The sequence below is a fragment of the Phascolarctos cinereus genome, unplaced genomic scaffold (genome assembly GCF_003287225.1).
Source record: "Phascolarctos cinereus isolate Bilbo 61053 unplaced genomic scaffold, phaCin_HiC Scaffold_3;HRSCAF=262, whole genome shotgun sequence".
NCBI lineage: Eukaryota > Metazoa > Chordata > Mammalia > Diprotodontia > Phascolarctidae > Phascolarctos > Phascolarctos cinereus.
The window spans coordinates 136,323,856-136,350,183 of NW_027555736.1; the positions used below are offsets into that span (position 1 = coordinate 136,323,856).

A 26,328-nucleotide genomic window follows, 5' to 3' on the forward strand; every position below is an offset into this window, starting at 1 on the left:
TACTGTAGTCATTTACTACTATGTCTTGTATACCTAATGTATTCTACTGATCCACCACTCTATTTTTGAGCCAGAACAAAGTAATTTTGATGATTCTTGCTTTATAAAATGGTTTTGGACCTGGTTGAGTTAGGCCACCTTCCTTTGCATTTTTTTTTCATTAATTCCCTTGATATTCTTGACCTTTTGCTCTTCTAGATGAATTTTATTATTTTTTCTAGCTCTATTTTTTTGGTAGTTTGATTGGTACTGAACTTAATAAATAAATTAATTTAGGTAGAATTGTCATTTTCATTATGTTAGCTCAGCCTACCCATGATCAATTGATGTTTTTCCAGTTGTTTAAATCTGACTTTATTTGTGTGAAGTGTTTTATAATTGTGCTCATATCGTTCCTGGGTTTGTCTTGGCAAATAGACTCCCAAATATTTTATATTGTTTACGGTTATATTAAATGGAATTTCTATGTCTATCTCTTACTGCTGAGCTTTGTTGGTAATATATAGAAACGCTGATTTGTGTGCGTTTTATACTGTGCAACTTTGCTAAAGTTGTTAATTATTTCAAGTAGTTTTTTAGTTGATTCTCTAAGTATACCATCATGTCATCTGTGAAGAGTGATCATTTTATTTTCTCCTTCCATGTTATAATTCCTTCAATTTCTTTTCCTGTTTTTATTGTTAAAGCTAACATTTCTAGTACAGTATTAAATAATAGTGATGATAATGCGCATCCTTATTTCACCCCTGATCTTATTGGTAGATTATCCCCATTACAGATAATGCTTGCTGATGGCTTTAGATAGATATTACTTATCATTTTAAGGAAAGCTCCATTTATTCCTATGCTGTCTAGTGTTTTTAATAGGAATGAGTGCTTTGTTTTATCAAAAGCTTTTTCTGCATCTATTGGTATAATCACATGATTTCTGTTGGTTTTAGTCACCTACTTTTCTTAATATTTTCCTCCCCAACCACCAAGAGAGTCATAATTTACAACAAAGAATAAAAAAGAGAAAAGAGCTTAGCAAAAACTTACTAACATATACTGGTAAAAAGTTTGACATTATCTACAGTGTTCTATATCCAAAGGCTTGCCTATCTGTGCATAGTAGTGGGAGAGGTACTTCCTTTCCCATATCTCTTCTTGGGGGTCATTGTAATTTCACAGTATTCAATTTCAACTGTTTTGTTGTTGTTCTTTCCATTTACATTCTGTACTCATTGTATATATGGTTTCTTCTTTCTCCTTACTTCATTGTGATGTGCCATTTTAAACTAAAATATCAATCATATCTACCTACTCTTCTTTCCTATCTAACAGAAGATGCTTCTCTTTGACTTTGAAATATTTTTCTTTGTATGAATCACTCTTGTTAACCTTCAGCCCACTGTGCAATAGAACTTTACTGTCATTTCTATATAGGAGATTGCCCTAGAGTTGAAGTAGGCATCATTTTGATTCCCTAGGATTGACTGTAATCCTCGACCTCCTTGTTGAAGTCAGCTGACAGTTGATATTAAACATAGTATATAAGTGTTTCTAATTTTCTAGAATCTGAATATAACATTTTACAGGCCAAATTTTATATGCCCTCCATGCCCAACATTTTAATGATCTTCATTTTGTAAACTTTAATTTAGTTTGAAACTCAGTGTTTTAATGAATAAAAAATTTTGTTACCTAATCCACTAGAAGTTGTACTAATTTCCCAGTCCTAGTTTTGTCACTGGCTTATGGTGCAACCAAGTGCCAGTTCGTTTACATATTTATATGCCCAACAAATATCAATTTTTAAATGATTGTTAATCTTAGTGAACTGTATCCTCTTATACTACAATACCAATAACAATTTAAAGAATTGTAATTTTGATGGAAATATTGGCTTAAATGGTAAAATTACATTTTTATAGTGTAATCATGGTAGTTTGACAGTGGATTCTTTAATCAGAAGAATCCCATAGAATCACAGATTTTTGATGTTGGGTTGGACTTCAGCAGCCTTTAAATACAAAACCAAACTTGACAAAGAAAGAATTGAGGGAAAGTCTGCCTCCAGTAAGTTTTTTGTATATTCAGCAAAATAAACATAAAAATAATGACACACCAAATTAACCCAGGAAAGAACACATTTACTCTAGATGGTGGTGGATTGTTATTTTTCTCTCCCATTACTGCTTTCTTGAATATCTGAAATATGGTGAATGTAATTTTCTCTGTTAAAATGATACAAAATGGAAGAACATTAAAAAAGGGAAAGTAGAAAGGTGGAGCAGCATCCAATAATCAATGGGAGTAAGATAAGGACAGTGGCCATAGTTGTTTGGTAATGATTAGGAACGTCCAAGACAGCTAGTTCTGGGAAAGATAAGTTGAAAGATCACCTTTCAGAGTCCAGGGTCCTACCGTACAAAAAATAAAGTGGGGTACAGATTATACTTATTTACTTAGATTATAGTTTAGGTAGTTTACATTTGTAAACTAAAATCTATGAGATTCAGAGACAAGAAAACATAGATAGAATGACCAAGTACTCTGTATGTAAAGCTGTGAGATATATTTGGAACCTTTTATGGGATCTTTGTATGATGTCACAGGTTGGTTCTTTTATAAAATTCATTTTCAGCAGAACCCACGTTATCATTTTGTCTAAGAATATAGCCTCTTATACCAGACCTTTTTTTTTCAGCCCACATGCAAAGAATCTCCCAACTATGAATCCTTATATATTTGAATTATAGTCAGGTCCCTGGGAACCTAATCTCCAGGTATTTTAGTCTCCCAGATGCCTGACTAAAGCTCGCTTCTTCCCAGGTGCTTGACAGAGAAGTAGCTGATGGCAGATGCTCTCTGCCATTACAAGCCCCTTGAAGGTAGAAGTCTAAATCAAATATTTATGTCCCAATCACATGATCCTGATCAAGTCACTTCACCTTAGTGCCTCCTTTCCTTCCAGGCAACTCAGTTGCAGACCAACATTGCTAGAAAGTATTATTATCTCAGTGAAAGTTTCCCATACCACTTATCTAGATGAAGTACAATAGACCAGAAAGCTCTGTCCTCTTCCTCTCTAAATCTGTATGATTCAGTCACCAGCTACATAGGCAAACAAACCCTTTCCTCTGATGCCATTTCAAGTTCTCTCATCTACATATATCTTAGTCCCGTCCTTCATAAGTCTCTCCCCTTCTCTATCCTCACTTCCATCATATCCTCTGTAGTCCATCTTCTGTCTTTAAGAAACTGCTGTTCATATTAGATCTCTCTTTTCAAGAACAGGACCTTTTACCATACTTAATAGAAAACTGGTGCCCCCTAGAAAACACTGCATTGCTGGCTACCTTCTTCAGTACAAAATAGACATTCTCACAATGGCCCATTGCAAACTCAGTCAGGAAGAAAAATAAACATAAATTTTTTGACACCATTTCTAGTCTCTCCCTTTGCTCCTTTTGATCTCTGTCTCTTTTTTAGGCAGTTGGGGTTAAGTGACTTGCCCAGGGTCACACAGCTAGTAAGTGTCAAGTGTTTTAGTCTGAGGCCAGATTTGAATTCAGGTTCTCCTGACTTTAGGGCCAGTGCTCTATCCACTGCACCATCTAGCTGCCCCGATCTCTCTTTCTTCAAGGTTCATTCTCTTTCCAGATTCCCATTCTGCCACAATTATTCACAACCTCTCCTCCTTTGAGGCAGACTCCATCAGCCTATATCACCAAGTCTTGGTTATAGGTACCTATTTATCCCAAGTCAATCAATCAATCAACAAGCCTTTATTAAGGTCTTACTATTTATCAGAAACTGTCCCAAGTACTGAGAATACAAATAAGAAGCAAAAATAGTGACTCCCTGCAAGGAGCTAATTCTAAGGAAGTGGACATCACAGACATATATCAGTACATCCAAGATAAATACAAATAAATACATATGGAAGGAAGGTACGAGCAGTTAAGACCTTCTGCAAGAAGTGGTGCTTGACCTGAGTCTTAAAAGAAATCAAGAATTTGGGGCAGTTAGGTGGCACAGTGGATAGCACACAGGCCCTGGAGTCAGGAGGACCTGAGTTCAAATTTGACCTCAGATATGTAACACTCACTAGCTGTGTGACTCTGGGCAAGTCACTTAATCCCAACTGCCTTGCAAAAAACAAAACAAAACAAAAACAAACAAAACAAACAAACAAAAGAAACCAAGAATTCTAGGGTTGGAGGTTAGAGGTTGGGGATGGGAGGGTGGCACTTAGCTTTTAAAATATGTATGACAACCAGGACAAAGAAATAGAATGTCATCTCTAAAGAATAACAATTAGAATAATATGGATGGATTGTAGAGTACATAAAAAGGAGTAATGTCTTAAAAAGACTGGAAGATAGGAAGGGACCTGAGTGTGAATAACTTTAAATGGCAAATAGAGAAATTTATATTTAATTCTGGAGGCGATAGGGAGTCATTGATGTTTTCAGAGGAGTTCAGAAACTGGCTCTGTGCCCTTTACAGTGTAAAGCCTCCTATATATTGCTTCTTCCAAAAAACATGTTGACATTCCTTCAAACAACCAATAAATACTTCTGATTCATTAACTTCAACTCCCATGACCCGAACCTCTTCTCCCACTTCAGCCAGTGGCGAATATGGTATGTTTTTGTTATTCTTTACTCATTCTACTTTTTAGCTAAACTGGTTTATTTGCCAATTCCTGCAATTGCCATTTTACCTACCTCACTACCTTTATGTGTATAGCTTGTCCCTATTACCATTCTGCGTAGGTAACTCTTTGATTCCCTGGATTCCTTCAAGGCTTAGTTCATTTGCCACCTCTTATGGAAGTTTTTCCTGATCTTCCTCGTTGTTTATTTCTTTATATCCTGTTGTTATGATAAAAATAACTTAAACTGAGGCACAAAGTTCCATGCATGATCAATTTATTAGTAAAGTGCAAATTTACCAGTAAATAGGATCTCAGCTTCCTCAGCAAAGTTAAGACCCCAAATGAGAGGGACAGTTCTCTTTTATATGTTGGGGAGTATAGAACAAAAAACAAGACTTGTAGATGGGAAACAAGTTATGATTGGTTAAAAGAGCTCGAGATCTTAAATGGTGAAATCAATATGATTGGTTACAAAGCTGAGATGTGGGGGACAATATGGTTGGTTAGAAATTGGGAATGAGAAGCTCCCCCTCCTTCCCTCCTGTGACTAAGAAATGTTTGTTGTTTAGGTCCACCTGCAGGATTTGAGAGAGTGGACCAGACTTCTTCAGATAACAAACCAGGTATCCTTGATGGATAGCTTGGTGGTGTACTTCCTGGTGTCCACCTACATCCCTCAAGGACAATAGAGTTCCTTAAGCCAAGAATAAGAGAATGATTAGCAAGAGAACTGGATTTCTAAACTTAACTCATTACAGGCCAGCTGAATCTCTGAACTAAATTCAGAGGTAAAGAATCATGACTTAGGCAGTTACAGGATAAAATAAATTAACTATGAATAGCACCAATTAAAAAAAAGGACACAGAATCAATCTGATTATTTCACTATATCTTCATGAAGATTTATTAAAGACAGGGACTTCTTTATGTTTTGTTTTTGTATCTATGGTACTCTTCACATCATAAGTGCTTAATAAGTGCTTTTTTACTAAATTGTGTTTTTGGTAATGTTTTACTGAATACAGCATTGTGAGCACTGACATTTTGTATATTTAAATTTGTAAAGTTGCTAAATTGAATTTTAGCAACTTGAAATTATACTTTCCAAAGATTCTGCAGTGAACCACTTATCCTCTTAAAATGAAAGACTAATTTTCACTTCCTTTGTAGAATCGGTTTATATGCTATCCTTAGAGACCTCTGTATGCAAAATCATTTTTTAGCATAGCTAGACTTCATTGTTGAGAGCTATTCCTAGATGTGCTCCTGTAACTCTAAAAATTTTGGGGAAAATAAAAGGCACAGCATTACATGGATTCTATTTAGGTCTCCAGTAATAATTGCTTAGAGGATTCATTTTATTTATGTGTTTTTTTTTTCCTATGTAAACTATCCAGGAGTCTGGAAAGTTAATTAGGTAAATCATTTTTCCTTTCCATTTTTTTAAATTAATTTTTTTCATGAACAAAAATGTATTTTCTCTTTGTCCTACCTCCCCCTACTAAAAATAAATGAAAACGAAAACCCTCCTAACATTTACTCACAGTAAAGCAAAGCAATTTCTTCACTGACCCTGTCTGAAAATATGTATCCTTCTGTTTCCTATCACCTCTCTGTCAGGAGTAGATAGTATGCTTTATCACTGGTTCTCTGGAATCATGGGGTGATCATTGCATTCACAGTTCTTAGTTCTTTCAAAGTTGTTTGTTTTTATAATGTCATTTTATAGATTATTTTCCTGATTCTTTTCACTTCATTCTGTATCAGTTCATACAAGCGTTCCCAAATTTCTCTGAATCCATCCGTTTCATAATTTCTAACAGGGAAATGGTATTCCATTATATTCATATACTATAATTTGTTCAGCTATTTTCCCCATTAATGAATACTACTTTTGTCCTCAGTTCTTTGTCACTACAAAAAAGAACGGCTATAAATATCTTCATACATATGGGTCCTTTTCTTCTTTCTTTGATCTCTTTTAGGTATAAGCTTAGTAGTAATATGGCTGGGTTAAAGAATATGCACAGTTTAGGGAATTTGGGGACACAATTCCAAGTTGCTTTCTAGAATTGCTAGACTAATTCCACCAACTGTACATCAGTGTCCATGTTTTTCTACTGGTCCTCCAACATTTGACCTATTCATTTTTTGTTAACTTTGATAATATCATGAGTATGAGATGGGACTTCTATATTTCTCAGATTTTTAATGATTTGGAAAATTTTTACATGGCTATTGGTAGCTTAGATTTATTTCTTCCTTTACAAAACTGCTTAGTCATACCACTCAGCTATTTATCTACTAGGAAATGACATGTTCTTACATATTTTAATTGGTTCCTTATATATCTTAGATGTGAGACCCAGCAAAGATTTTTTCCCTAATTGCCTTCTTCCTCTTAATTTTAGCTGCATTCTTTTGTTTGTGCATAAACTCTCTTAATTTTGTGTAATCAGAGCTTGCCTTAGCAACAATTGTAGCATGAAGAGTAGACAAAACCAGCTCTGTGGCAGCATGATGACAGTGCCTGTGTCCTGGAGCAGTGTTATGCACTGACCCAGCAGGGCTGGGCACTATGTACTGCTGTATGGCATCTAACTATTGACCAAGTCCAGACAAAACAAGAAGCCTAATATGAAAATTGAATTGACTGAGAGATGGAAACAAGAAATTAAAGAGACCTTTCACTTCTTTGATATTGGTGGATCCAGAAGCATTGCTGTGAAGAAATTAAAGATTGTAATATATGCCTTAGACTGAGCCAAAGAAGAAATTTTTAAATGCTAGCAGAGATTAGTAAAGAAGGGTTTGGCACCGTTTTGCCATGAGGCATGTGAAAAGGAATGAAAAGGATGAAAAAGAATAAATTTTGAAGGCATTCAAATTATTTGATGATGATTGTATAGGAACTATTGCCCTGAAAAATATTAAGAGGATTTGTAAGGAATTGAGAGAAAATTTATCAGATGACGAACCTCATGAAATGCTGGATAAAACTGATTGTGATGGAGTTGGAGAAATAAACGAGTAAGAGTTTTTGAGGATGGTGAAAAAAACCACCCTTTTAAAATACTGCTTCTTTTATAACTTTGTTTAATAAAAAGGATGTTACTCCTTATTATATTGTTCTGTAATTTAATCCTTTAATGTTTACTGTTTCATGGCCAGCTCTGACCAAGAAGTGAAGGTATGAAAATACTGGCTTTCAGGAACTTGGGCTGATTCTAAGAATGGAGGATTAATTATTTGCAAAGCCTATCTTGCAAATCCCAGGTTAAGAATACAAAATTTTCTTCTCTTTTCTCACCTCACTGATCCAGGTCTCTAAGTGATAATGTTGACAGGAAATATATCCAAATACAATTTCAAAAATTACAAATAACTCGACTTCTTTTCCTTTGTTCTCATTTTAAAAAAGAGTTGCTTATTTGTATGAAGTGTACAATAAAACTATATTGCAAAGACATTTCAAAAATTATGTAATCCAAATTGTCCATTTTCTTTTTTGTGGTTTTATCTCTTGTCTTTCCTTCGCAAATCTTAAATATAAGAAAGAAGAGCTGTGTCATGCTTACTCATATTTTTCTTGTTAACATATATTTATTGAATGCTTGCTACATGGAAGGGACTCTACAAAGAGTAATAGGGGATACATCAAGTATAAGATATAAGATATCATGTTCAGAGACAAGTGATCCATATAGAAAGTCAGATAATTCAAGACAATAGTATAAGCGATCTTAAGGTGGTGCATGATTAATTGCTGCGTGATTAGTATTGAAAAGAGTACTGTGCTGGGAAGCAAGAAAGCTTTGTTTTTTGTCTCTACCACAAATGAAGTAACCCTCTTGGCAAGGTCCCTTACTTTCTAGTTACTGCTTTACTAATCTTAAAAAAAGGTGTTTAGAATGGATGGATTCTAAGATCTCTTCCTGTCATGAGATTTTATGCTTCTGTGATTTCAAGCGCTATGAAGTCAGAGGATGAAACAATCACTCTGAGCTGAAATGTTTTGAGAAGCCCTCTTGGAGAAGATGGGAGAAAGATGGAACATGATTTGAAAAACCAGAATGCTGATGGGATGGCACTTTAGGCAAGGAACAGAACATATACAAAGACACATTGTTAACCAAGTATATGCTATATTTAGGATACAGTGTAGCTGTAATAAATTACTTTTGTCATGGATTCTTCAGGGGAAAAGGAATAGGATAGCATGGAGGCAGATTATAGAGGATTCTGAGTGACTAATCAAGGAGTTTAGACTCTATTCCATAAATAGTAGGTAGAGTTGGACATTTTTAGTAGAGCATTAATATGATCAAAACAGTATTCTGATGGTTTATCTGGAGATCTATAGAATAAAAGAGAGGATAAAACTGGAGACAAAGCAGCTAAAATGCTGTTTTGCCCGAGGCCGAGTATAAGATTATAAAGGGTGGAAATGATAGAATGGGACAGACATAAGAAACTTCTTGAAAGAAGAACCAGCAATATCTAGGGGTACATTAGTTAAGGGAGGAAAATGAACCAAAATGCCTCCAAATATGGCACTGGATTTGAAATCAAAGGACGCAGGTTCATATCCTGGTTCTTATATGCAACCTTATGTGCAGCTTTGGACAAATTGTTTTGTTTCTTTGGACATGCATTTACTCTTAAGTAAAGTGAAGAGATTGGACTAAATTACCTCTAAACCTCCTTCCATCTCTAAGACTAGGATCCTGTATATCTGCCTTATTCTAAGTCTAAGAAATTTGGATCTAAGAGATTCTGTTATACTTTGGGTCAGTAGATACTAGGATCATAGCTTAAGAGCTTAAAGGGAGTTTAGAGGTCATGTAGTCTAACCCTTCATTTTACAAAGAGTTAACTATTTTTTTTTGCCATAGCAGTCATTAGTGATATTGGGAAACATTAAGCTTGACTTTTCTCAACTTTACTACTGAGTTTAAAGATAAAGAAACAAATTATGTATAAGAAATAAAAGGGGATGGTCTGACGCATTATTCATTGCATAAAGTGTGGATAGTACTGAATATTACCCCAAACTGAAAAGGGAACTTAGATGACTTTACCAAAATTACCAAATACATTTTGTAACTTTCTATTATTTCCACATTTAAATACCTTTTTTGCCACAGCAAAGATACTTTCATGATTAGATTTTCCATCATTCTTCCATGTATTATTTTCCCCTCTTATCCTTCACATCCTATATTCTTCCTTTCTGTGTTTTGGCTTTCCCTGACCCTATTCTCACCTTTTCCCCTCTTTCATTATATCTCTGCATACAGTATTCTTCTAAAATAATCGTATTCCTTAAATACACTGGGCATCACATTTTAAAACCATAACAAATATGATTGGGTTAATCTAGAAATAGTTACAGATTTGACCTGCTCATTGGACAGTAACATCTTCATGTGGTAAACAAGTTGATGTCCTGGAGCCTTAATGTTTTCTAATTTCCAGGTATCTGTAATGCTTCACCTTTGTTACCTTTTATTCAAATTTTGTCATTTTCCTTGATTAAAAAGTAATTATAGACTCTGTTATATTTGTAGTTTCATCCCTTTTCCATATCCTAAATTATAGAATATGGTTTAAATGCCTCTTTTTAACTTTATGTTGATTATTTATTGATCTGCCTATAAAGAGGGAAAACTTTATTTTTCTTCCCTGAATCTGTTGCCTGCTTCAGTATTGCCACGTAATTGTTTTTTTTAATTCCATTTTAGTTGTCACTTAAACATCATTCAGCAAAATGACCAGCAGCAGGTTTAAGATCAACTTTAAAAGAGCCAGCTCTTTTTCCTACTTGAAATTTGGAAAGCTGCTGTAAAGTAGTTTTGCACAATACTGACTTACATGTGTTCAGAAAAGGCTCTCTGACGAAGCTGTCCAAGTGCATAGGTGAGAGCATTATTTCAGCTAGAAAGAGAATTGTGAATAAACAAGCATAGCAGCAGTATTCCATGCAGCATGCAGCTGTGTGGAACAAAGCCAGTCACTTTAAGAATCTGACAAAAAATGAAATAGAAATCCCTTGTTTTGTGTTTAAAATGAGTGCTTTTCAAGAGGTACAAAGCAGTCTTTACCTCCTGAAATGTATTCATTTTCAAACAAAAGGTTGTGACTTGTGTTTTTCTTTTACTAAGAAGTTTAAAACAAACAGTGTGTCCATAGTGTAGCACATAGTATATGCAACATTAATGTTTTCAGAAGGGCATTCATTTCAATGACAAAGGAATATGTAGGGATTGTAATTAATTTTTTGTAGGCTGACAAAAAATGAATTTCTTATGTTTTTGGATCTGCATTTTATAAATGTCACTGGAAAGATTTTACTTTTTCATTGTTATGATCTTGAAGTGTCATTTTTTGAAAAAGTGTGACATTATCTATGGGTTTCTAAACATAATCATTCATTCTACCATATAGCTCTTCAAATCTTAATTGCAACAGTTACTTAATGGAGACCTATCACTCAGGTGGCCCTGCCTCTTAGTTATCAGTATGACCAAAATGGTTGCTTTGTGGAAGTGGTTTCCTCACCTCTGGGAGACCCTGGAAAGAACAATATTATAAAACTTTGAGAAGAAAAAGGAAGGGAAAGAGTGTGGAAACTATCCTATTGAAGCACCAGCTGCCCGCAAAGCTTCAAGGGTATCCACTAAGTAGAGCTATAAAGAAATCACTATTTTCATCAAAGAGGGAGCCCAACTAGATGTTTCTGCATTTGGCATTACCACAACAAAAAACAGGATTCTGTCAGTCCAATGCCAGCAACAGAGTTAATAAAATTTAAAAAAACCATATAATTACCAAAATGATCTGTTAAATCTAACGTTCAGTACCATTGTGTTTATTTTATGTATTTTTGGTAATATAATCATTTTGTATAGACAAGTCTATGTATATGATACACATATATGTACAATCCATGTTATACATTCCTCCATAGATTATAATGTCATCGATGACGAGGATTATCATCTTTTTCTTTGTATTTCCATCATCCAAACAGTGGCTAGAACTAACAGGTGCTTCAGAAAAGCTTGTTGATTGACTATGATTTATATTTTTTAATTTTCAAATGCACTTTGTTAATTTCCTATGTGGACTGGAACTTCAAAGCAAGTTGATTTTGTTCTTGTTTTCATTTTTTTTTAATCATTTGCCTTTACTTTATAACCTTTAGGCTTTTAACCATGAAATAGAGTAACCTGCTAATTAACTAATGACAGGCAATGTAAACATATACATAGTGATAATAATGTTTTTTAATATGTCAAACAAGTAGAAACCAAGTTGCTAACAGCCTTAAATAAAATGTTGAATCTCTCATATGAAGATACTCCTACAGGGTAAGGAGTGGAGGAGCATAAGCAATAAGGAAATAGCACTTCATTCTCTATATTTCATTAGGTTTACAATTAACTGATAAAATCCAGTGAAGCATAACCCTCCAGAATGATTCATTTGGCACTTGAGAATGTAATAAAGGAACAGGTCTTTTTTTTCCCCCAACAGCAATTTCTATAAGAGGATACTCGTCTTACCGTCTTATTTATGATATCGTTCTTTTCATGCTCTGATGCAGGTATATGGTTATAGAATACTTATGAGGCACTTAAGTTTCAATATATATCTATATGTATACACCTATTCTTTTTTTCTTCTAAAATGAGCATACTCTTGGGTCATTGCGGATATGACTACAAAGTACAGCATAAAGAACAGAAAAAACCTTTAAGTACCCTAATTTTTGTTTAATTTAGTACATTCTATTTTTAATTTTCAAATTTTTATTGTTTTATCATCTATGTGTCTCTCACTAAGCCAGCTATCCCTTTTAACAGAATAAAGAAGGGGAAAAAATCTAGCACAACTAACCAATATTGCCATATCTGGTAGTATACTTTCTACACAGAGTCCCTCACTTCTGAAAAGAAGGGAGAGTTATATGTTTTTAATCTCTTCTTCAAGGACAAACTATGTCATCATTGTTACACAGTATTCAATTTTGTTTTGTTGTTGTTCTTTCCATTTAAATTATTTTCATTATCATGTATATTTTTCCTGGTTCTACATATTTCATTCTGCATCAGTTCATGTAAGTCTTCCTGTGATTCTGAGTTCTTTATATTCATGATTTCTTTCAACACAGTAATATTTCATTACATTCATATGCCATGATTTGCTTTATTTCCCATTTGATGGGAATCTAATTTGTTTCCAGTCTTTTGTAACTTCCAAAGGTGATGCTGTGAATATTTCTGTTTTTATATAAGGTTTTTCTCTCTTGACCTCTCTGGGGCTCAGCTGTGGTATTTCAAGGTCAAAAGGTATGGACATTTTAGTCACTTACCTAGTATAATTCCAAATAGTTTTCCATAGTGGACAGACCAAGTCATAGTTCCAATAACAGATGTACAAATATGCCTGTCTTTTCACAGCCCCCTCCAACTTTGAATATTACTGTCTTTTGCCATTTTTCCTTGCCATTTTTCTGAGTATGAAGTAAAACCTCAGAGTTGTTGTGATTTGTATTCATATTATTGATGATTTAGAGCTTTTATTCACATGATTATTAATCATTTACAATTCTTCTTTTGAAAAGTGTTTATTTGTTCTTATCCTTTGGCCATTTATCTATTGGGGAGTGTCTTTTGTTCTCACATAGCAAAAGCTCTTAGAAATAAAAATAATATTGGAATTATTGATGAATGAATTGGTGACTGTTAGTAGTTGTATATATAAAAAAGAAAATGTCAGCTTACAGATATTGCAGAATGAAAAGAAGACTCTCTCTCATAGGTTTTTCTTGTATTTGTCATTATGTTCTCCATGGCTACCACTGAAGGAATGAAAACACGAAGCAGTATCTCATCTTGAGACTGTAGCCTTGAGAATGCAGCCTCTCATTTATAGTGAAAAGTGCTATTAAGTAAGATAACTGACCATAATGTAAGTGTTGCTTTTTTCATTAGGGCCATCAATGAGTCATGCATCTATCATTGGAAATTACTTTAGAGGTCATCTAGTACTTAGCACAGTGCCTGGTGCACAGTAGGTACTCAATAAATGTTTATTCACTTACTGATCCAGGCCAACTGCCTTATATTACCGTTTAAGACACTAAAGCCTACATAGGTTAACTGACTTGCCATGCAGGTAGACCTCAGCTTAAAAAGGACCAACGTCTCCACTACATCCCAGGCCATTTCCAGTCGTCCTGATTTAAATCTTGCCACTAGACCCAGATGGCTCTAGAGAAGAAAGTGAGGCTGGTGGCTTTGCACAGCTCTCCCTCACTTAAATCCAATTCACTTGCATGTCATGGTATCACCTCCCTGAAATCATGGTCCTCTTCGAGAATGAAGGACAAAAACAATGACGAGTAAGTAACAGAGCCAGGATTTCCACTAAGTCCCTCTGACTCCAAATTAAGCGCTCACAGCTATTCCACAATACATAGCTATACCATAGTCATTGCTGAATCTAATCCTAATCTTATTCATAGACTTAGATTAGAATGGTGTTTTATAATTCATTTTGAATTTCAATTTAGCATTTTGAGTTTAAATCATCCATCCACCCATACCACCATTCTCCCTCTCCCCTCTTGGTTATACAATCTCTTTAGACTAGTTTGGCATAAAATTATCCACTGGATTTTCCTTGTCATTGTCTTTGATCACTGTATGTAAACTCTTTTGATTGCTCCCAAATTAATAATCAGAGGAGAAACTCTCCCCTGTTTTTAAAGATGTTGCCTATTTTCCCCATCAAGGAAATGGAGAAAGGAAAACAAAAAACCACTACATGAGGGTATTGTGCAATAAAGACATAAAATTCCTCTTGACACTTTCCCCCAGTTCAGACTGAGAGTTTTCTACCTCTTTCTTTTTATTTCAGCATTTATGCCTTTTTACCCCATTCCCTCCTTAGTTTTCCTCCAACAAGAGCTATTACTTAATTTTCATGTTAGTTACTAGCCATAGCTTCAAATATAATCTACATTCAATTAGCTAATATTTTTATTTCTCTTGAACTCATCATGAAAGGGACTCTATATTAGTGGTCATTTAGTTCAGTGCTTCTTAAATTGTGGGTTGCAACCTCATATGAAGTCATGAAACATTTGGCAACAGTAAAAAGTTTCTGAATGCACAGTGACAAAAATTAATTCAAAATCAAACAGCCTTGGTTCTGAACACAAAGCATGTACACTTTACACTACACATGGCTTCAGGCCACACAAAGCCAGTGGAAGTTAGCAAAACACAAAAAGGGATCTCCAGTGGGAAAAGTTTAAGAAGCCCTGATTCTAGCTCTATACATATCATTTTACAGTAAAGGAAACTGGAAGAATATTGGCTTTATGTGTGCAGACAACTATCTTCTAATTCTGTCTCTGATACTGTGACCTTGAACAAGTCAATTAACCTCTCTGGTCCTCAGTTTCCTCATCTATAAAATGAAGTGATTGGACTAGATGATCTCTAAGGTCACATCCAGCTCTTAATCTGCAAGCATATGACCTCTCTGAACTTCTTTTTCTTAATAGATCAAATAAGGAATAATACTACTTATACTACCTGATAGGGTTGCTATGAGGAAAGTGCTTTGTGAACCTTACAGCACTATACAAATGTGATTATTATTATCAAATGATAATATAAAAATTCAACACAGTTTTTGCCACATTTTTCATAAATTATTTTGTTAAGTAATCTCTATAATTTACAGCATAACTTTTAGCTTTGATTTGAATAGTAAATTAGCTGTTTTAATTGCTTTCATTATAAAAGTAACCTCACTTTTTAAACTCAATATACTTCCAAACATTTCACTCATTGTAATAAACAGTAACACCTTATATTTTAATTAGCACATATTTCAAAAATATTTTATTGATTTTTTTTTGTTTTTTCATCGCTTAAATTTCCATCTGTATCCCTTCCCCAAAACCTCCCAAAAAGATAGCTCTTTGTATAATGAAGAATCTTTTAAAGAGAAAGAGAAAAATTCCAGCAAAACTGATCAGTAGATCAAAACAATTTGACATTATATGCAGTGTTCCGCATCTGTAGATTCTTACCTCTGCTAAGGAATGGGAGTGGGAGGAAAGTGCCTTCTCTTATCTCTTCTTCTAGGATACTATGTTTTTTGTACTTTTGCAACTTTCATTTTCTATTGTTTTGAGATTGTGGTTCTTTATGTTGTTGCAGAATTTATATATATGGTTTTCATATCTCTGTGTATTTCACTTTCCATCAAGTTCAAGTAAGTCTTTTCATATGTCTCTTTTATCATCATGTTCATCATTCCTTATAACACAGTAACAGTCTATTAAATTAATGTACCTCAATTTCCCAAAACAATGGGCTTCTATTTTGTTTCCAGTTCTTTGATACCACAGAAAGTACTGCTATAAATATTTTGGTATATATAGAGCCTTCTTTTTCTCAGATACCTTTTTTTTTTGTATATACTTAGCTGTGTACTGCCTGGGTCAGAAAGTATGGACATTTTAGCCACTTTTTTTTTTTTGCATAATTCCACATTCCTTTCCAAAGTATTATATGAAGTCATAGTTCCACCAACAATGCATTTCTACAGCCCCTTCAACGCTGTTTATTTTCATCTTTCGTCATCTTTGACTGTTTTCTGAATGTGAGATCCAATCTAAGGGTTGTTTTGACTTGCCTTTCTTTTATTAGTACTTTGGAGCATTCATTCATAGTGTTAATAGTTTGTAATTCTCCTTTTAAGAACTGTTTTTATGCTCTTTGACTATTATTGTGGAATCGTTTTTGAATTCAGTTATATTTTAAGTTGGTTATTAAAGTTGTCTCTGCACTTTTGTAGGCATTATTCCTACTCCTATTCTTACTCTTACTCCTACCTAACTAGATAGCATTTATATAGCATCTTTTATATGTCAGGCACTGTGCTAAGTGCTTTACAAACATTATCTCACTTGCACCTCACAACAACCTTGAGAGGAAGTTGCTGTCATTATCCTCATTTTACAGGTGAGGAAACTGAGGCAAAGATTAAATGACTTGCCCAGAGACACACAGCTACTAAGTGTGTGAGGCTGGATTTGAATTCAGGTCTTCTTGACTTCAGGCCTGGCATTCTATCCACTATGCCACCTCTAATATGGTCTTATACTATAAGTAATATTATATAGTCTTCTCTATGAACTCATGGTATTTCAGTTTCCTGGGTGTTTATAATGTCTCTGAAAAATATCAAGTAATTGCCTTGATTTTCCTGTGTTTGCTATCTTTTGAGAATAGATGTTAATTTAAGTACTACTGATCTTGAAAATGGATAACTTCATATTTAAAATGGTTCCTTATCATTTGGTTAATGCATTTAATTAAATACAATTGAATAAGGCTTTTTGGCATGGATTGAAATGTTACATTTCTAGTACAATAGATCTAGACTAGGACAGCTAGGTGGTGCAGTGGATAGAGCCCATGGTCTAGAGTCAGGGAGACCTGAGTTCAAATCTGGTCACAGATACTAGCTATGTGACCCTGGACAAAGTCACTTAACCCTGTTGTCCTCAGTTTCCTCATATATAAAATGAGCTGAAGAAGGAAACGGCAAACCACTCCATATCTATGCCAAGAAAACCCCAAATGGGGTCACAAAGAATTTGACATGACTGGACAGTGGAATAGATCTAGACTAGAAGGGACCTCAGTAGTCCACTAGTCTAATTTCTAAATTTACAAATGGGGAAACTAAAGCCTAGAGAGATTATATGGCTTCCCCAACATCAGAGAAATGTTAAGGGACTTGAATTATGGCCTGTGGTTCTAAATTCACAAATCTTTGCATTTTAGAGGAAATTTAATTCAAAATAACAAATCTGTGCATTACACTTAACTTGTAGTCTTTCCATATAATATCATAGGATCATAGATTCAGAGTTGAAGGGAACCTGAGAGACCATCTAATCCAATCTTCTAATTTTATAGTTGAAGAGAATGAGGCTCTGAGAAGTGAAGTGATTTGTTAAGGGTCACACAAGTAGCAAGTATCCAAGACAGGACTCAACCCATGTCTTCTTGACTCCATTACTGATGTTCATGTGTTCCTGAGGAATGACTCCTTGAGGGGGAGTAGGAGAAGGGATTCAGGGGGAAATATAAGCAATTAAAAAACAAAATATATCCATAAATGGGAGAACTTAGCAGAATGGATTAGAAAACAAAAATCTAACTATATACTGTTTATAAGAAACACGCTTAAAGCATAAAAACCCACATAGTTAAGATAAGGAGTTGGAGTAAAAAAAAAAAAGAAGGGGTAGCAATTATGATTTCCAACAAGAAAACAGCAAATGTAGACTTCACTAAAAGAGATAGAGAAATGACATTTTATATCAGGAATGTAGGGTTGGTTTAGGATTAGGAAAACTATAAACTTAATTAACTACTTAATATCAAATGAAACAAAAATCATGTAATTATATGAATAGATACAGAAAAGGCTTTTTGACAAATATAACACAAAATTTTTTTTAAAATAAAGAACATAAGAATAAGTGGATCTTTCCCTACACCTAAATCTAAGATCTGCCATTTTTTGTAATGAAGATAAACTAGAATACTTTCAGATAAATTCCAGGGTAAAACAGGAATATATGTTGTCAAAATTCTATTTGATATAGTACTAGAATTCTGACTAACATTAAGATAAGGAAAAGAAATTGAGGAAATAACCATAGATTTAAACAAATCACACAAAGAACCCAAATGAGTCCACTAAAATTAATTGAAGCAATTAATAGTTTCAGCAAATGTACAAGATGTAAATTAAACACAAATTATCATCATTTCTATAATGATCTGTCAAACTCAGCAGAAAGAGTGTATAAAATACTTGCAAGTCTACCTTCCAAGATACACACAGGAACTATATAAATGCAACTGCAAAGAGTTGTTGTAGAAATAAATATATATCTAAATAATTGGAAAATAATTGCCCATGGATTGGATGAGCCATAAAATAGTAAAATAGCAATAATCCATAAATTAATATACTTATTCAGTACTATACCAAACTACAATAAGTGACTTTATAGAACTAAAAAAAAATTCATATGGAGAAAAGAAGGTGGAAAATCTTAAGAGAAATAATGAAAAGAAATAGGAATGAAGGAGACTTGGTCGTGCCAGATCTCAAATGATGTTACAAAGCAGTAATTATTAAGTATTTGTTAAAAAATAAGGAGAATGATCAATGGAACACACATGTGCACAACATCCAAAAACAAATGTATGCAATGCCCTGGTATTTGATAAATAGAAACATGCAGCTACTGGGATGAGGACTATTTGACAAAAGTTGGTATAAAAATTGTACAGCAGTATGGAATAAATTAGCTTTAGACCACAACCTCACAACTTATACTAAGATAAACTCCAAATGGATATGTGACCTAGATATAAAAGATCTGAGGAAATAAGGAAAAAGTTACTTATCAATTCAGTGGATAAGAGAAAAGTTCATGATCAAACAAAACAGAGAGGATTACAGAAAATAAAATGGATAATTGTGATTAAATAAAATTAAGATATCTTTGTACAGACAAATGTAATAAATATAAATTTACAATGAAAGCAACTGCGACAAATAATTGCCACAAAATTTTCTGCTGAAGATCTTATTTCCAGGATGTATAAAGAACTAATTCAAACTTATAAGAAAAAGAGCTATTCCCTAGTTGATAAATGGTCTGAGGTTATGAAGGGCAGTTCTTAAGGGAAGAAACCTTGGCTATTTATAGTCATAAGGAAAAGTGATCCAAATCACCACTAGTTAAAGAGATACAAGTTATAAGATTCTACCTTTTACCCATAGGAAGGCAAAAGATGACAAAAAATAAAAATTATGAATTTTGGAGGGGCTGTGGTAAAACAGGCACATTAATATACTTTTATCGGGCCTATGAATGGGCACAATCATTCTGGAAAGCAATTTGGAATTATATATAAAAAGTTGCCAAACAGTATGTATTCTCTGACCCAGTTATGTACTCCATAAGTCTGTTAAGTATAAAAACATTTATAGCTTCTCTTTTTGTAGTGACAAAAAAAAGGGACACTAAGGGAATGTTCATCAATTGAGGAATGGCTGAAAAAGTTGTAGTATATAAATATGATGGAGTGCTATTGTGCTAGAAGAAATGAGGAAGTAAATGATTTTAAGAAGACATAGAAGGATATATGAGAGTATGTAGAGTGAAGTAAGTAGAATCAGAAGAATAATTTATATTGTAACATCAATATTATAAAAATGAACAATTTTGAGGACTTTTATAAATTGAAGAAAAATGAAATGATCAGAACTAGGAGAATAATGTATTCAATAATAATAATGCTGTAAAAATACAACTTTGAAAGCTGTAAGAACTATGATCAATACAAGACCATTCATAATTCCAAAGAGCTGATGCTGAAACATGCTGTCTATTACAGAGAAGTGATAAATTTACAATGCAGAATGAGACATATATTTTGGTATACAGCAACTGAGTAAATTTGTTTTGCTTGACTATGCATATTTGTTATAATAAGTGTGTTTTTCTTTTTTTCCAGTGGGATGGGAGTTGAGAGGGAGAAAAAATGAATTTGTTATTTGTTTGTAAAAATAGATAGAGGGGAATATATTTTTTGAAAACAATTTTCATATAATAGGACATATGCTTAGTTGGAAATGAGTTATCTCTATAGACAAAGAGATATTTCCAAACAAATATTAAATTATTATTAGAAATACTTGCAGAGGTAGAATGTCTGGCTCAGGGCCCTGACCAACCTGGACTTCCAATCAGAAGTTCCAACTATGCATACCTTGTTCTGTTATAGCACTTAAATCCATTTGACCAATATAATGCAGAAGAAATGTTTGCCCTCTAGTTATTGGTTTCTTTCCATGTCATAGATATTCAGAATCATCATTATTCTTATCTTTCAGATTACATTATTTCTGGGAACTCATTAATCATATCCTTGTTTTTCAAAAAAAAAAACAAAATTCTGCATAATAATTGTAAACAAATGAAAAGGAATTGAAATAACTGTCAGCATTCTAAGTCTAGGGATGTTTGTTTTGAATCATGAATTAATTTCTGTCATGGAAATGTATGTGAGTAGATCTTTCTCAGAAGAATAAATTGTATTTTAACAATTAAAGCCATATAAAATTGATAAATGTAGTCAATTATCATTGTCAAAGCTGTCACAAAGATTTGGGATTCTGTCATCTGTATTACTAAGATAAGAACTGACATTCTATTGTGTATCTTTTTTCACAGGACCTGTTATTCAGTGTGTGTGCTCTCAACATCATTTCTACCATTGTTTGTGCTTTGGCTACAGCTATGTGCTGTATGCAGATGGTTTCTTCTGATGTGTTACAAATGGTGAGTATATTTTAATGACATACATCCCTACATGGACACACATATAGCTATCTAAATGAAATAAAATTTGAAAAAAAAAAACTAAACATCTTTTTTTCTCCAGAGAAGGTATTAATAGAAATAATAGAATTTCCCCCATTTCCAACTAGCTTAAAGTTAGTCTAGAGTTGAGAATTTCTATCTTCTAACAAATGAAAAAAGATAGGACATGGGTATTAGGAATTTCTACAGCCTTGTAATAATAATTCTCAATACTGAGAATTGCTAAATATGGAAGCATATTTACTTGTTAGATGATCATTAATGGGAATTTTCATTTCATTTATTTTGTGAATCATTGGAATTCCATCTAATTACAGACACCTAACAGTGTTATTTATTTCAGTCATGATGCCACATTAGATGGACCATAAATGATTGATTAACCAATTTTCAATGGTTCTCCTACTAAATAGTTAAGGTATGGTATCTGGTAGGACATCCACACTCCCCTTCTTTCTCTATAGGATGGCTCAGTTACCCTAACCAGCCCTTATAATGGCAAGTCTGGGGACAGAAGGGTAGTTCCCAGAAAACAATTAGCCATGGTCAAGACCATGCTACTATTTCTCAACTCTCAGGGTTCTTGAAGTAACCATGTTGGGGGAGCGGGATGCAGACAGTTCTATAACTTATTATTGTACTTCCTGAAAACTCCACTAGTGTGTTTCTTATTTATACAAAATCAGTCACAATAAAATCATTAACTCTTGGACACAGAACATTTACTAAATAAGAATACAGAACCAAAAATAGTCTTATGTTTATTCAATACAGAGCAAAACAGAAATAGTTAAACCATCACAGTCTGTTCCTAAACTAGTGCCATTTTCTCGCACTCGTGCACATAGTGTCCTTGGGGAGAAAGTTGGCATGTACAGAAAAACATAGTAATAAAGTACGCTAAAAAAAAAAAAAGAAAGAAAAAAAGAAAAAAGCAAAAAACAAAACAAACAAACAAACAAAAAAACATGTCCCTGGGAAAACTCATGACTCAAATGTCTGCAGGCTTTAATATCTCTAGTTTCTTTATGGAGCACACTATACCATATGTCACCTGCTGGTCAAAGCTGCTTCCCTGCTATTTCTGGCCTCTGAGACATTGTCAAGCTCTTTTAGCACATAGCCAGACTTGGCAGGGTGCTGAGAAAATGTTAAGCATTTTTTGAAAAGCCGTACAATATTAGTGAAGCTTACAACAAAATAGCCACAAAGTTTATCTTTTTCCTTTGCCTTCTCTTCTCTGAATGTGGGGACAGCAATAAAGAGCAACACAGGTATTCTGTGGGTATTTTGCCTCTTTCAGGCTGTAGATGGCAATGCAGACAAATCTAACCAGATAAGCTGCAGGAGGATTCTCCCTTCCTCAAGCAGCTTTCAGGGGCTATAGATCTCTGCTCCAGTGAGGACTTTAGCTGCAGTCCACCTGCCTGAGTTCTCATGTATCTCAGTTTACTCAGTCTGAAGCAGCTCCTCTCATCTTCTGATTCCCCACTATTTTGTTCAGATGAAGTAGCAAGAGAAAATTTCCACCACCAACTTCTCTCTTTAAGTTGCTGTTTCTTATTCTTTTGATCTCTAATTTCTCATCTTCTGTCTTCCTTTGGTCATCTCTGACTTTTAGTGCCTGGTATTAGAGGCTTTTGTGAGTCAGTGACCTACATTTCTAAATCCGTTTGAAAAACCCAGAGTCTACAATTCTGTCAGGTATGACACAGACAGAAAATATGTAAATTTTTACTCACTGCTCGAAAAGCTATATCCTTCAAAACCTAAAAGCAGTCATATGTAAATGAACCAGTGGACAACAATGCCTTGCAGATGTTACCACATTCATTAGAGACTTTTTTTCTCTGAGAGGGATTATTCTCAACTTGGTCCTTTCAGAACAATCCATGTCTCTCCTCAAGCATTTTTTTATCTGATGGGCTATGTTTCTTCTCCAGTTTTTATCAGTGCTTCACAAACAATTTTTTTATGTCTCTTTCAGCAACCAAATTAACATAACAAAGGGGAAGTACTTTAAATAAGCATGTAGCTATTACCTCACTGGAATAGACTAGAACCCTAGGAAAGCTCATTCTTTGGGTTATAGAATTCTCTCCTACCAAAAAAAAAAATCTAATACTTTTTTTGAAGAAAATGAATTTTATCTGGTGAGTATAGCCAGTATTAGCCAATATTCTTTTTTTTTCACTTAATCTGAATTTTATTTTGTGTTTTGACTTACAAAATTATGGACATTGTATATCTTTTTTTCTTCCTATAAATTTTCAAGGATCTCTCATAGTGCTTCATCAATTACATCCACCAAGAATTTAAGGACCCTTTGTCCAGCTCTATTGATCTAAACTTATTTTTTTAATATAAATTTATTTATTTTCAGTTTTCAATATTTACTTCCACAAGATTTTGAGTTCCAGATTTTCACCCCATCTCACCCTCCCCCACCCCAAGATGGCATGCATTCTGAATATCCCTTCCCCTAGTCTGTCCTCTCTTCTATCTCTTCCCCCCTTCTCTTATCCCCTTCCCCTTCTATTTTCCTGTAGGGCAGGACAGACTTCTGTACCCCATTTCCTGTATTTCTTATTTCCCAGTTGCATGTGAAAACTTTTTTTAAACATATGTTTTTAAAACTTTAGGTTTCAAATTCTTTCCCTTCCTCCCTCCCACCACCCTCATTGAAAAGGCAAGCAACTCAATATAGGTTATACATGTGCAGTTATGCAAAACACTTCCATAGTAGACATGTTGTGAAAAACTAACTCTATTTCCCTTAATCCTATCCTGCCCTCCCATTTATTCTATTCTTTCTTTTGACCCTGTCCCTCCTCAGAAGTATTTGCTTCTGATTACCCCCTTTCCCAATCTGCCCTCTCTCTATCATCCCCCTGCTCTCTTGTCCCCTTCTCCCCCTATTTTCCTGTAGGGTAAGACAGATTTCCATACCCAATTGGATGTGTATGTTATTCCCTCCTTAAGCCAAATCCTATGAGAATAAGATTCACTCATTCCCTCTCACCTTCCCCATTTCCCCTCCACTGTAAGACTTTTCTTTTCTTTTTTTTTGTGAGATAATTTACCCCATTCTACCTCTCCCTTTCTTCTTCTCCATATATAATCCTCTCTCATCCCTTAATTTTATTCTCCAGATATGACCCCTTAATCTTCAACTCACCCTGTGCCCTCTATCTATCTATCTATCTATCTATCTATCTATCTATCTATCTATCTATCTATCTATCTACCTATACATACATATAATTTTTTCCCTCCAACTACCCTAATACTGACAAAGGTCTCATGAGTTATAAATATCATCTTTCCATGCAGGAATGTAAACAGTTCAACCTTAATAAGTCTCTTATGATTTCTCTTTCCTGTTTACCTCTTCATGTTCCACTTGAGTCTTGTATTTGAAAGTCAAATTTTCTATTCAGCTCTGGTCTTTTCATCAAGAATGCTTGAAAGTCCTCTATTTCACTGAATGACCATTTTTTCCCCTGAAGGATTATACTCAGTTTTGCTGGGTAGGTGATTCTTGGTTGTAATCCTATCTCCTTTGCCCTCCGGAATATTATATTCCATGCCCTGTGGTCCTTTAATGTAGAAGCTGCTAAATCTTGTGTTATCCTGATTGTGTTTCCACAGTACTTGAATTGTTTCTTTCTGGCAGCTTGTAATATTTTCTCCTTGACCTGGGAACTCTGGAATTTGGCTACAATATTCCTAGGAGTTTTCCTTTGGGGATCTCTTTCAGGAGGAGATCTGTGGATTCTTTCAATTTCTATTTTGCCCTCTGGTTCTAATATATCGGCAGTTTTCCTTGATAATTTCTTGAAAGATGATGTCTAGGCTCTTTTTTTGATCATGGCTTTCAGATAGTCCAATAATTTTTAAATTCTCTCTCCTGGATCTATTTTCCAGGTCAGTTGTTTTTCCAGTGAGATATTTCACATTTTTTCTATTTTTCATTCTTTTGGATTTGTTTTACAGTGTCTTGATTTCTCATAAAGTCACTAGCTCCAATTGCTCTATTCTAATTTTTAAGGAAGTATTTTCTTCAGTAATCTTTTGGACTTCCTTTTCCATTTGGCCAATTTTTCTTTTTAGGGAATTCTTCTCCTCATTGGCTTTTTGGACCTCTTTTGCCATTTGGGTGTTATTTTCTTCAGTATTTTTTGGGGTCTCCTTTAGCAAGCTGTTGACTTGTTTTTCATGGTTTTCTTGCATCACTCTCATTTCTCTTCCCAGTTTTTCCTCTACTTCCCTTACTTGCTTCTCAGAATCCCTTTTGAGCTCTTCCAAGGCCTTGGACTGATTCATATTTTTCTTGGAGGCTTTGGATGTAGGAGCTCTGACTTTGTTGTCTTCTTCTGGTTGTATATTTTGATCTTCTTTTTCACCAAAGTAAGATAATATAGTCTGACTCTTTTTGTGCTGCTTGCTCGTGATCCCGGCCAATTACTTGAGTTTTAAACCCTTTGTTAAGGTAAGAGTCTGCTTCCAATGTGGAGAATGTACTGTCCCAAGCTTCGGGGGTTTATACAGCTGTTTTCAGAGATACTTGTAGGGACCTGTAAATTTTCAGTTCTTGCAAGGTGGTATGATAAGGGGTGAGGTGTTTACTCCTTTCCTGGCCTGTGCTGTGGTCTGTTAGTGACTTTCCAGGACTTCCTGTCCTGGAACTGTGGAGAAGATTTCCACAGCCACTATAAGCTCCACCGTACCAGCGCTCCTTCTCACCCCAGGACCCCCGGCCAGAACTGTGACCTAGATCCAAGCACAGGCAAAGCAAGAGATTCCTGCCTCAGCACCAGCAGAGAGATGCCTGCAATCCCCCTCTGATCAGCCACTCCATTCCCCCTCAATCTGTGGGCCGTAAGATTGGGAAGCAGCTGCCCACCCCAGGGCCGCTTTCTCGGGGAACTGGATCTGAGACCCCGCCTTACTCTCTCAGCATCGCAGAAACAGGCTTTTCCCACTGACCTGCTAAGTTATCTTTGGCATTCCTGGATTGAGGAGTCTGGAAACCACCACAGCTTCCCTTGATTCAGTCCTCTGAGGCCTGCTCCAGGTTTGCTGCGGCCTGTGCATCCATGCCGTGCTGCGCTCCCAGCCCAGCACGATATACCTTTCTGATCAATCATCCAGGTTGTCTTGGGCTGGAAATTTG

The 26,328-nt window shown here is 34.7% G+C and overlaps 1 protein-coding gene and 1 pseudogene across 1 annotated transcript in view; both read left to right on the plus strand.

The window, feature by feature from the left end:
- Positions 1-26,328, plus strand: part of ENTREP2 (endosomal transmembrane epsin interactor 2) — a 534,833-nt gene that overhangs the window by 467,275 nt on the left and 41,230 nt on the right. The window contains exon 5 of the mRNA XM_078151179.1: positions 21,003-21,110. Within this exon, the coding sequence (XP_078007305.1) occupies positions 21,003-21,110 (108 nt within the window). The remainder of the gene's footprint in view (positions 1-21,002; positions 21,111-26,328) is intronic.
- On the plus strand, positions 7,236-7,745 carry LOC144456221 (centrin-1-like; annotated as a pseudogene).